Below are 13,049 nucleotides of genomic sequence, written 5' to 3'. Positions count from 1 at the left end.
TGCCAGACGTGTCCCCCTGCTTAAGCCAGTACATGTCCAGGCCCGTCTGAAGTTTACTAGAGAGCATTTGGATGATCCAGAAGAAGATTGGTAGAATGTCATATGGTCAGATGAAACCAAAATATAACTTTTTGGTAAAAACTCAACTCGTCGTGTTTGGAGGACAAAGAATGCTGAGTTGCCTCCAAAGAACACCATACCTACTGTGAAGCATGGGGGTGGAAACATCATGCTTTGGGGCTGTTTTTCTGCAAAGGGACCAGGACGACTGATCCGTGTAAAGGAAAGAATGAATGGGGCCATGCATCGTGAGATTTTGAGTGAAAACCTCCTTCCATCAGCAAGGGCATTGAAGATGAAACGTGGCTGGGTCTTTCAGCATGACAATGATCCCAAACACACCGCCCGGGCGAAGGAGTGGCTTCGTAAGAAGCATTTCAAGGTCCTGGAGTGGCCTAGCCAGTCTCCAGATCTCAACCCCATAGAAAATCTTTGGAGGGAGTTGAAAGTCCGTGTTGCCCAGCAACAGCCCCAAAACATCATTGCTCTAGAGGAGATCTGCATGGAGGAATGGGCCAAAATGCCAGCAACAGTGTGTGAAAACCTTGTGAAGACTTACAGAAACATTTGACCCCTGTCATTGCCAACAAAGGGTATATAACAAAGTATTGCGAAACTTTTGTTATTGACCAAATACTTATTTTCCACCATAATTTGCAAATAAATTAACTTTTTTTTCTTCTCATTTTGTCTGTCATAGTTGAAGTGTACCTATGATGAAAATTACAGGCCTCTCATCTTTTTAAGTGGGAGAACTTGCACAATTGGTGGCTGACTAAATGCTTTTTTGCCCCACTGTAGACAGGTGTGCCTTTCCAAATCATGAATTTACCACAAGTGGACTCCAATCAAGATGTAGAAATATCTCAAGGATGATCAATGGAAACAGGATGCACCTGAGCTCAATTTCAAGTCTCAGCAAAGGGTCTGAATGTTATGTAAAATATGGTATTTCTATTTTTTTGTTTAAATAAATTTACAAACACATCTGAACCTGTTGTGATTTTTGGGGTGGTGTGTGTGTGTGTAGAGGCTGTATTTTAGAATAAGGCTGTAACATAACAAAATGTGTAAAGTCAAGGGGTCTGAATACTTAATGAATGCACTGTATGTTTATCCCTGTTTGACATCTCAGAACATTGTTTGTTAATTGATCTTCTGATCACTCTGAGTTGTTTGAGCTTCATTTGACAGATTTGATCTTTGCCCTCTCTGGCCTTGGACAGTTGTAATGGTCATGGAGTGAAATGACGGCAATGACTGTCTGGGCCAATGCTCAGGGTCGTGGCAGCTTCTCTGAATGAGTTTTCCCGTCTTGTTGACTCACACATAGAGACCTATGGTGTGTGCCTTTGTTGCCTGTCGCCATTGACATGTGTGTGTGTTGTCATTGCACATAGTGAGGTTCTCTATTTTTGGGTGAGAGTGTGCACATGTTGCCTGTCACCCATTGAGGTGTGTGTGTGTTGTCATTGCACATTGAGGCCTGTTGTGTGCGTCTTTGGCGCTGTTGTGCTGAATAGATGCAACCTAGGGCCCTGCTGTCTCCTCTGTTGTCTGTGTGTGTGCTGCGGTGCAGTGTGGATGCCAGCAACTCTGTGTGTGTGCTGCGGTGCAGTGTGGATGCCAGCAACTGCCTCCCTGTGCCGGGCGGCTGTGGGGATGCACGGCATTGTGGGAAGATGACTTCATCAGTGTCTAACTAATGACCTGATGCCTGGCCACTAGACTCAAAAACCAGGGTCCAGTTCACACAGCACCGTCCTGGCTGTTCTTACCCTGTGTAAATATTTGTTCCGAGCTTCTCCAGATTTGAAAACAAGGCCAGTGATTCTGACACAGGCTACACATGTCATTCTGGGTTGGGCTCTCAGATTTAGCAAGGATCCCATTTTAAGGTCACCAACACCCATGAGCTGTTTGCAGGTAATCTAATCTGAACTTTCAGTTTTGCCAACCTGACAAATTGCCTCAATTGAATTTGTCCTCTGGATGTGTTGGAACATGATGCAGCTTGAGATGTCTTGCAGCAGCCTTGTTCTGAATAAAGGACGAGTTATCATTAACTACCGTAGAAGACCATGTAAAGTACTCTTCTCTTACACGCCCAATACATTTACAGCGTATCAGTGGTGGCGGTCTTTTCATCTAATGTTTCTGTTTCTCCAGCGGAACATGAAGAGGAATGGGAGCAGAGGCTGTGTTACCAGGAAGACCCGCTTTGGATCGCGGGAGCGGGACTGGCTGAAGGGGGATGCCCAGCGGGGCTGTGTGTGTCTGTACGGGGGAACAGTTGACCCCCAGCCCCCAGCCTCGGGCCCACAGGCCTCCTCCACCCTCCAGGCAGACCTGCGGCTGGTGCTATGCTCCACCACTACCACGGTGGAGGAGCTGTGTGCCCAGAGAGAAGTAGAGGGACTATACCTGCAGCTCCATGGAGACCTGCTCAGGTAATACTCACCACCACAACTCTCCTCTCCCACTCACGTCTAGTTCCACGGTGTTATGTTCATAACTCTCCGTGAACATAACACTGTGGTACTAAACGTGAGTGGGAGAGGAGAGTTGTGAACATAACACCGTGGTACTAGACGTGAGTGGGAGAGGAGAGTTGTGAACATAACACCGTGGTACTAGACGTGAGTGTCAGTGGGAGAGGAGAGTTGTGAACATAACACTGTGGTACTAAACGTGAGTGGGAGAGGAGAGTTGTGAACATAACACCGTGGTACTAAACGTGAGTGGGAGAGGAGAGTTGTGAATATAACACTGTGGTACTAAACGTGAGTGGGAGAGAAGAGTTGTGAACATAACACCGTGGTACTAGACGTGAGTGTCAGTGGGAGAGGAGAGTTGTGAACATAACACCGTGGTACTAAACAACTCTCCTCTCCCACTGACACTCACGTCTAGTACCACGGTGTTATGTTCACAACTCTCCTCTCCCACTGACACTCACGTCTAGTACCATGGTGTTATGTTCACAACTCTCCTCTCCCACTGACACTCACGTCTAGTACCACGGTGTTATGTTCACAACTCTCCTCTCCCACTGACACTCACGTCTAGTACCACGGTGTTATGTTCACAACTCTCCTCTCCCACTGTTCACAACTCTTGAATATGTTAGAAAGATGGCATTCTCATAGTGTCATTGGTTCTATTTATTGCTAGACAGTGTGTTAAATTCCAAATCTAAGTAATCCCATTCATGTTCAACGTCACATCTTTGTGCTTTATTCACCTAGTCTCAAAGCCTGATCAGTCTCAAACCTTTTCATACTGTTGTAGCTTTGTTACCTCATTCTGGCACTGCCAATTCCTCCATTCTATTTTTACACATTGGGTCAGGTTTGTATTCTGTTTTCTTGAGTGCTTATGAGAACTCTGCTGCCTGTCTAGAACAGGAGCAGTCTCAAAGATCTAGACTTTGACTGACCTACACTACCGTTCAAAAGTTTGGGGTCACTTTGAAATGTCCTTGTTTTTTAAAGAAAATCACTTTTTTTAAATCCATTTAAAATAACATCAAATTGATCAGAAATACAGTACATTGTTGTAAATTACTATTATAGCAGGAAACGGCTGATTTTTAATTTTAATTTTTTAAAAATATTTTATGGAATATCTACATAGGCGTACAGAGGCCCATTATCAGCAACCATCACTCCTGTGTTCTAATGGTACGTTGTTAGCTAATCCAAGTTTATCATTTTAAAAGGCTAATTGATCATTAGAAAACCCTTTTGCAATTGTTTGTATTTTATTATTATTTTTTATCAATTATGTTTATTGTATTTCTGATCAGTTTGATGTTATTTTAATGGACAAAAATATATATTTACTTTCAAAAACAATGACATTTCGAAGACCATTCTCTTCCTCTATAGTGCGCAGTGAATTCTACTAGAGGAAAAGACTAAATGAGAATGACATCCTGGCATTTCGCATACCCAAAACACCTAATATTTAGAACACCAGTACGGGTATTCAGACAGACAGTGACTTGACGGCTGTTTATGACAGCACTTTTCCAGAATAACTCGTCATGACGATGCCTCTGAGACAGGCTATAATCTGGTTACACCCACTTGCTCTCCTCTTGGCTTTTTTGGTCAGGCAAGGGAATGCATTTTACTCCCGGTAAGACTATTTTTGGTTGAACGCTGAGCACTGCAGGATGCACTAAATGGGTCATGTTGTGCAGAAGAAAAATAACGCATAACATGACTGAGATTTGTAGTGAATTACACACCTTGTTGCAGGATGCGCTTTACCTCCCCCTATTATATTGATTTTTACCAGCTGGAGCCCTCTACCACCTGAATTACATTTCTATAATCTATTAATACAGCTGGAGCCCTCTACCACCTGAATTACATTTCTATAATCTATTAATACAGCTGGAGCCCTCTACCACCTGAATTACATTTATATAATCTATTAATACAGCTGGAGCCCTCTACCACCTGAATTACATTTCTACATTCTATTAATACAGCTGGAGCCCTCTACCACCTGAATTACATTTCTATAATCTATTAATACAGCTGGAGACCTCTACCACCTGAATTACATTTCTATAATCTATTAATACAGCTGGAGTCCTCTACCACCTGAATTACATTTCTATAATCTATTAATACAGCTGGAGTCCTCTACCACCTGAATTACATTTCTATAATCTATTAATACAGCTGGAGACCTCTACCACCTGAATTACATTTCTATAATCTATTAATACAGCTGGAGTCCTCTACCACCTGAATTACATTTCTATAATCTATTAATACAGCTGGAGACCTCTACCACCTGAATTACATTTCTATAATCTATTAATATAGCTGGAGTCCTCTACCACCTGAATTACATTTCTATAATCTATGAATACAGCTGGAGACCTCTACCACCTGAATTACATTTCTATAATCTATTAATACAGCTGGAGCCCTCTACCACCTGAATTACATTTCTATAATCTATTAATACAGCTGGAGTCCTCTACCACCTGAATTACATTTCTATAATCTATTAATACAGCTGGAGACCTCTACCACCTGAATTACATTTCTATAATCTATTAATACAGCTGGAGCCCTCTACCACCTGAATTACATTTCTATAATCTATTAATACAGCTGGAGCCCTCTACCACCTGAATTACATTTCTATAATCTATTAATACAGCTGGAGTCCTCTACCACCTGAATTACATTTCTACAATCTATTAATACAGCTGGAGTCCTCTACCACCTGAATTACATTTCTATAATCTATTAATACAGCTGGAGTCCTCTACCACCTGAATTACATTTCTACATTCTATTAATACAGCTGGATATGCACTGGCAGTTTAGCACTATGCTGGTAAAGTGCTTTTCTGAAAAGACTGGATCAGCACGGGCATGTCTCTTTCTTTCTTTGAGCCTGAAACTCTCAGGTCTGGTTCTGTAACCACCTAGGCTTCTCCTCTCTCCCCTTAAGGGAACTCTGATCAAAGTAATTTCACATATAGGTGATACAATGTTCGATTTATCTCGGTAGTGCCATGTTGTCTCCTCCCACACCCTGAAGACTGTTGGATAACTGTGCTGCCTGGTGGAAATGTCAAAACTGGGTAATTTCATGTACCCTCAGATTTGATTAATGTTTGTTGTATTCTTGTTATTACAATTTCAAGGCCCATAGTTAGAGATTTTCCTGTACTTTTGTATACTTTTTAGTCAGTACTTTAGGGGGCTGGCCATACGTGAGGGGAAATGGGGCTGCACAGCTTCCAGTAAAACCCCTTTCAAACTAGGGATTTGTATAGCAAATTGATGTAAAACAGTCATTCTACTCATAGATTATGCATGTATGAACTACACTTTGACACATCTAGCACAAAGCGCTAGGTTTAAAATATATATTTATACTTCGTCAAAGTTCTGGAGAATGTCTTAAGAGACATATACACAACAAATTAAGGGAATGTATCTAGCCACCCAAATGAAGGAAAGGAGCGTTTTGGTGTCTTTTGACAGAGATTAAGTGACTGTAGATTTAGGAGCCTACTGTACTCATGGCCACGAGGGAAGTGGATTTGTGAATAAATGTACATGCTCTCAGAGCTGTCCTGTACAGACAGTCATCCCTCCGAGCCTGCCAGGATCTGTCTAAATCCTGTGTGAGGTGCTGGGGCCATGACTGTGTGTGATCAGCAGACATGATCTTGATTGTTAGACCCCGCTGGGCTGGCAGAGGGAGTGTGGCCTTGGGCATGGGCAGAGAAATGCCACAGCAGCCACCAGACGCTGTGTCACCTCACCATCGCACTGGTGTGACAAGGGCTGTGGCTGGAAACTAGTCACTTCTGGCCTTAGCATCATGGTAATCCTAAACTACAGTACATAGAGGACCTGCGCTGGGAGTTTGCTATCACAGGCGTACTGACTAGGGTGGGTCTCTTAGAATGTATGGAGCGAGGTGGGGAGGAGAGAGCCAATGATGACTTCTTCTAGAATGGTAATGCGTTAGAATAAGCAACACAATCACACACTGTATGCCGCAAAGAGTTGCAAAATCTGAGGCTTATTGATTTACAGCACATTATGAATTTTATTGGGCAAAGCTGGGGCTTCCATAGACAGTGGGTCATTGTGAAAAATACCCTCACAGATTTTGAGTGCATGGAGTCTTCAGTGGTTCTGTAGCAGATATCCTTGGTGTGTTCACGTGCGGATCAGAGGTGTTGTGTTGAAGGCGTGCCGTGTTGAAGGCGTGCCAGTGACAGGCTGGGGGTCACAGATTGCAGGCTCAGCAGACCTGTTTGATAGCAGCATGAGAGGCCCTTAACAGGATTAGCCATGGAATGAGATGATGATTTAATTCGGGCAATAAGGCAGAGGACTCACACAGGGAGGTAAAAGAAAGGGGTTCCATCAACATACCATTCAGACACATTATTCAGATGAGCTATTGTTATTAGAGTGCATGTTGGTCATTAGCAGGTGCTTCATATGATTAATGATGTTCTTCCTCCATATCTGACTTTGAACTTAGGACCTGATACCTGTGCGGGGATAGTTTCTCTCTCTGCTTGATTGACATCCGGCACAGAGTTGGACTCTGTAAATGTTTTGATAGAGGAGCCTTGTCAATTCCCCGGTCTGAAAGTGAATCACCTGTGTCCAGCTCTGCTGATTGGCGTGACAGCTTTCCTCTGGACCTTACCTGTCATAACACAGGGAAGGATGGATTGGAATGTCTCTGCTTGCGTGTGAGTGTATGTGTGCTTGCGTGCCAGAAATGGTTGCTGAACTATGCCCCTTTGGTTGGATTCCAAGCGTGGAGGCAACAATACACAAATTATTTATGTGTAGAGGAGAATATGTGTGCCTGTTAAGGGTATTGACTGTAATTGGCATATATCCTGATGGTTTCTATTTCTGTCCCTATAGGAGGCTGGACCCCTCTGAGCGCCCTCTCCAGATGGTGTATGACTACCTGGCTGCTATAGGCTACCAGGACCCTCTGCTGGTTCAGAAAGAGGCGGCCAACTCGGACCTCAGCTGCATGATCCGCTTCTACAGTGGTGAGTAGTGACCCAGGGGGCCTGTCTACGGCCATCTGCAGGCCATGATGGACTCTCCTTCACTGGGCTCTGGCTGGGCTCAGCCAGCTCTGCTGGAACTAGGCCTGGAGCCCTGTCAATGGACCTGGCTCTACAGCTGATGGAGCGGTCTAAACTGTCAGCTTCTGGGATGGGTCCTGTCGTTCTGATCTATAGTATGTGTGTGTCGGAGTGTTTGTGACGCTGTGTGTATTTTTCCACTACTCTCCCGGCTGCAGGGCTGTTAGCACTACCCTGACTTCATGAAGTAGGCTTCACTCACCTGGATTGGGGTTTATTTTTGCATAATATTTTTAGGCATACAACAGTCTTTGTCACGTTGGGGGGAAATGGTACTCTTTCTAATATTATCATGCTTTGATAGGTAAGAAAATGATGCATATCTGTTAATATTGTATCTCTGTGTCTGGGTCTGCATACTGTCTGTCTGTTTGCAGGAGCCAAGCAGCCTAGGCTTGTTGTACTTTAGCTTTCATACCGGCAGCAAGACACACCTCTGATCGTGCTGGCAGATCTGTCTGTCAGAGATTTTGGAGCAGCATTTTGTACTTAGAAGAATTCATGTTTTCCACTTAAAGGATTATGCTTTCTCTGTCTGCGCCTCTCTACACTTGAGTGAAGACACTGTCCTAGCTTCAGTATTCAGCTAGTCTCAATTATTCTAGCACATTAAGAGGAATCAAACTGGTTTATCAGGGCCAGAGGAGTAAACTACGAAGCAAGCTAGATCTACTCTAAAGGTGGCCAGCTTCAGTTACAGTGCCTTGCGAAAGTATTCGGCCCCCTTGAACTTTGCGACCTTTTGCCACATTTCAGGCTTCAAACATAAAGATATAAAACTGTATTTTTTTGTGAAGAATCAACAACAAGTGGGACACAATCATGAAGTGGAACGACATTTATTGGATATTTCAAACTTTTTTAACAAATCAAAAACTGAAAAATTGGGCGTGCAAAATTATTCAGCCCCTTTACTTTCAGTGCAGCAAACTCTCTCCAGAAGTTCAGTGAGGACCTCTGAATGATCCAATGTTGACCTAAATGACTAATGATGATAAATACAATCCACCTGTGTGTAATCAAGTGCCGAAATCAAAATGAAAGAAAAGGTATCTTGCAAATTCAGCAGGCTATCATATAAACTAGACTTTTAGATGTGCAGTCTCTATTTTATTATTTTGGTGTGGTTATCAATGCACAAGCACCTTTTCCCTCCGATTATAAAATAGTTGTATTGGGTCATACAAAAGTTTAACTGTGCATGAAGTTTCCAATGCATTTGTCATTACTAAATGTGTAATGTGATAGGTATTTTAACATTACTATTTTGAACACACAACACATTTGATTTAATAAAATATTTAATCAGTTTGTCTTCCTCAAATTAACTGGATGATGATGCAATCTTTGCGAGAGGGCGGGAATCTGCTGTCATTGGTCCTCAACTTGCGGCTCAGACACTCAAGATCAATGTAGTTAACTCATAGTTAACCTGCCTGGTGCAGGTTAGATCTGAAGGATTTGTTGCCATAGAAATTCACCTGGCTAAAAGGTGAGCAATGTTTGTGGTACTGGTTATTACAAGTTACTCGAGTTGACCAAAGTTACCTTGCTAAGTCCTCAAACTACATTTGTAGTTTTGGTGCTGAGGTGATGTCTGTTTTAATAATGTTTCCATTGTTTGAACCAGGTTGTATTGTGGTTTGGGTTGCTACTACAACGGTTCAATCCCACATCCTCAAAATGAGGGCCCATGAGTGGCCGCCTTCTCTTCTGGGAAGGGGTTAAGTGACCGCTGCTGGTTCAGGCCTGTGAGGGATTTGTGTCAGACGCAACCCTGGGCATGGGTAACCTTCATTACTCTGAGGCCAGGACGCACCCCAAACAGCCATACATCAGGGCCCAGACTGACGATCCTTCTTCCCTGGGCCTGGCGCAGGTCAGCGTTTTTGTAATGGATCTTGTTCTTTAGGCAATTCTGCAGTGGTCACTAGCTGGCACAGCCACAAAGTCATAAAATCTGATTATAAACCAAACTGTAACCACACTGCTTACCTTTAATGCCTAAACCAAACCATACATGAAGACCAAAGAGCACATCTTTGTTTCCTGAATGTTTACAATATAGCCAATTTTGACTTAGGCCAGCTGCAAAGCGGAAATCGCTCAGTTTGAACTCGCTCAGGACAAGACTCATGACAATAAACGTCAACCTGCGGGCCTGGCTGGCAGCGTCACTATTCTGTCACAGCCCCAACAGTAACTAACTATCCCTGAGTCACTGTGATGTATGGCACCAGATACAGGATGGATGTGGCTGGTTCATTTTAACACACTGGGAGATGTATTTACAATGGTGTGATGTGTCCATATCATTCAGTCACTCTTTCTCTCTCACACACCTCAAGTCTCACACTCCTCCCTCTTTGTGATCCTGTGTGGTAGTGGCAGGTCTAATTATCCTCTTATCAGTCCTGATAGGCTTTGCTGTAAGGGGAAGAGGAGCGAGGACCTGATGTTCTGTAATGCCTCTCCTATTAATAACCAGGCTGGTGCTGAGACTGGCTGGGCCTAGCACTGTGCAGCGCTGTGTTGCTGAGTCAGTGTCACTATGTCTGATTGGCAGGGGCTGTGGCCACGCCCATGCTGTGGTGAGAATGACGGAGCGAGAGGGGAAGAAAGCGTGGCCACCATCTCTGGCCAGCATAGCCTTCTCACACTGTCACACACGGTGAAGGAGCCCCTCTCTTCCCATCCACTGACTGGACATGCTCAGGCATTTTTTCTTTTATTTAACCTTTTATATAACTAGGCAAGTCAGTTAAGAACAAATTCTTATTTACAATGACGGCCTAGGAACAGTGGGTTAACTGCTTTGTTCAGAGGCAGAACGACAGATTTGTACCTTTTCAGCTTGGGGATTCAATATAGCAACTGTTGGGCCAATATCCAAACTCTCTAACCACTAGGCTACCTGCCGTCCCATTCACAATACCTCCCAGAAATCCTTTTTATTTAACCTTTATTTCTGAACATACTCAGGCTGTTTCAGTGCATGTACTGTCACTACGTACTATAATACACTAAAACTATAGTTAAAGTGTACGTGCCTTTTTGTATTGAGAATAAAGCATGCCCCTCTTGTCTGTCTGGTTGATATTCTCAGTGCTGTAGCTCTCTGGCTGTCAGCTCTCCAGCACGTTGCAGGCCTCATTCTCAGTCACGGTGTGTAGGCTACAGTGGGAACAGAACAGCGCTGGTCTTTCCCCTGCTCGGCCCAGTCCTGTGAGAGCTGGCTGTGCTGTGCCGTGGTGTTATTGAGCAAAGCAGGCCTGTGGCCCGGAGGTTGGCCAAGCCCTGGGAGGGAGATCCTGCACCTTTTATTAGCTGCTTGTGGGAAAATACAGGAGACACTGGCACCCTGGCATCCTAACTAGGCTAGCAGGGTGGCTGGATTGGATCAGATGAGGACTCATACAGAACTACAGTAAAATGTCTTTACTCTCAACCCATACAGTCATGGGGTAACAAGTCTTTCCACCCACACATCTAAGGGGTTGTTAAAGAGCTCTCCACCCACACAGTGGTGATGAAATAGATGGGCTGTGTTAGTTGGAGAACTCCATAACAACCCTGTGCTGTACATATGTCTTTCTCAGGTGCCTGGCAGCCGTTGTCAGGGGTAACCTAACCTCCTGATTAAGCTGATGAGGGGATCTCTGCCGCAGCTGTAAACAGTACAGCTGTCATAGGAAGGGTTTGTCAATATGTTCACGCTTAATGAAGTCTTTTTAAACCCTTTCTAAGGCCTGCATAAAGGCTTCACAAATCAGTTATAAGCATATGTCATTCTATATAAAGGGTGGAATAAGGGTGATCAGTTGACACATGACAAAGCACCTCTATCACCCTTAAATAGTCAAGCTTTATACGTAATAAAGTGTGTTGCTATTAAAGTGTGACCATGAATCCTGCATTCACTGGGCTTTGCTGTGCACACCTTTCTAAAATGTGTTGGTATTCACACTGCAGGGGTGTTGAAGGCTTTTTGCTAAGCACAGGTTTATGACTTCCTTCTCTCTTTCTATGTCGGAGAGGTGTTGATAAGGGAACATTGTGTGAGTTATTAAAATACACACGGCTCTATTTGTACAGGAAACTAATCTCCGAACCCCCCCCCCCCAGTCCTGTTGCCCACTCACAACAGCCTGCTGTGGCACTCCAATGAGATGAAAACAAACATGGAGGGGGGAGTAAACATTAATAAATGCTGACTTAATAAAGCACTCTCTATGAAAACAGCGCTCCAGAGACCTGGGGGGGCGTACAGCTGCACCTCTGAGGGGGCATGTGAGTCCTGGCGCTGGTCCACTGGGTCTGGCTTCACCTCGACCGGTCCGGACCTGGTTCTGCTGCGGAGCTCAGGAGCTCACATCCAGCCTGGGAGCCTTAGTGTCTTAGCAGAGGGGAGTTAATCATATGAGGGCTGACCAAGTTTGTCAACTAATGAGTTATTGATCTGCCAGGATCTTATAAAAAAAATACCAATGAAAACTAAGTAAACAGCGTGGAGGCCCTATGCTGCGCTGACAGGGACCACAGCAAACCGTAGGGGGTCCAGCAGCCAGGCCATAGAGGTCACTGGGCTGCTGCTCACACAGGGGTCTTCTGGTCCCCTATTACTGACTCACCCATCTGTAATGGTCAGTGCCTGGAGGAGCAGAAGGAGCGCGATTACAGTACGCTACTTCCTGGTCTCGCTAACTGATGAACTGAATAACAGAGGGAGGGAGAGGAGGGGGGGGGGGGGGGGGGGGGGGGGGGGTAAGAGAGGGATGGCATGACCAGGAGGAGAGGAAGAGTGCTCCTACTCATGAGAGACATTACACCCCACTGAGCAGCATCTCTGCATCTCTCTAACTTCTCAATATTATATGCAGATCCTAGATGTGAGTCAGCAATCAACTGCTAGAGATTTTCCAGTGTCAGACACTGGCACCTCAGCCTTGAGTCACGCAATATCTGGCTTAAAGAGCTGGGTGCCTCGGAGTTCGAGGGGATCCTGCCAGTTTAGATTGGTCTATTTCATTGCAATCTTTATTGGGAAATCCCTCATCCTATTGCTGAACCATAGAGGGATGGGGAAGATGTGCATATCGGAAAGATGCTAGCTGGATTTTCCACCTTCCCATTGTTCAGTTTCCAGTAAGCACTGCCCCTGTCCCATAGTTCTGTCTGACTTGTCTGCATTATTCTGCTGAAGCACTTTTCATTTCATTTGATTTCCCTAGTATGGAAGCAAGCTTAAGGACTTTATGAATTGCATTTCTCACAGTAAGAATAGGTCACAGAGGGGGCCTGCACGGCTCTGATTTGA

The 13,049-nt window shown here is 44.4% G+C and overlaps 1 protein-coding gene across 1 annotated transcript in view; it reads left to right on the top strand.

Annotated features, from left to right (window-relative positions):
• Window positions 1–13,049, top strand: part of LOC110506525 (PH domain leucine-rich repeat-containing protein phosphatase 2) — a 48,583-nt gene that overhangs the window by 3,440 nt on the left and 32,094 nt on the right. The window contains exons 2-3 of the mRNA XM_036964043.1: window positions 2,230–2,510; window positions 7,500–7,633. Of these exons, the coding sequence (XP_036819938.1) occupies window positions 2,230–2,510; window positions 7,500–7,633 (415 nt within the window). The remainder of the gene's footprint in view (window positions 1–2,229; window positions 2,511–7,499; window positions 7,634–13,049) is intronic.

This window comes from Oncorhynchus mykiss, chromosome 26, assembly GCF_013265735.2.
Source record: "Oncorhynchus mykiss isolate Arlee chromosome 26, USDA_OmykA_1.1, whole genome shotgun sequence".
Lineage (NCBI taxonomy): Eukaryota > Metazoa > Chordata > Actinopteri > Salmoniformes > Salmonidae > Oncorhynchus > Oncorhynchus mykiss.
Note: the sequence above shows the minus strand (reverse complement) of the source record. Positions and strands in the feature narration are given on the sequence as shown.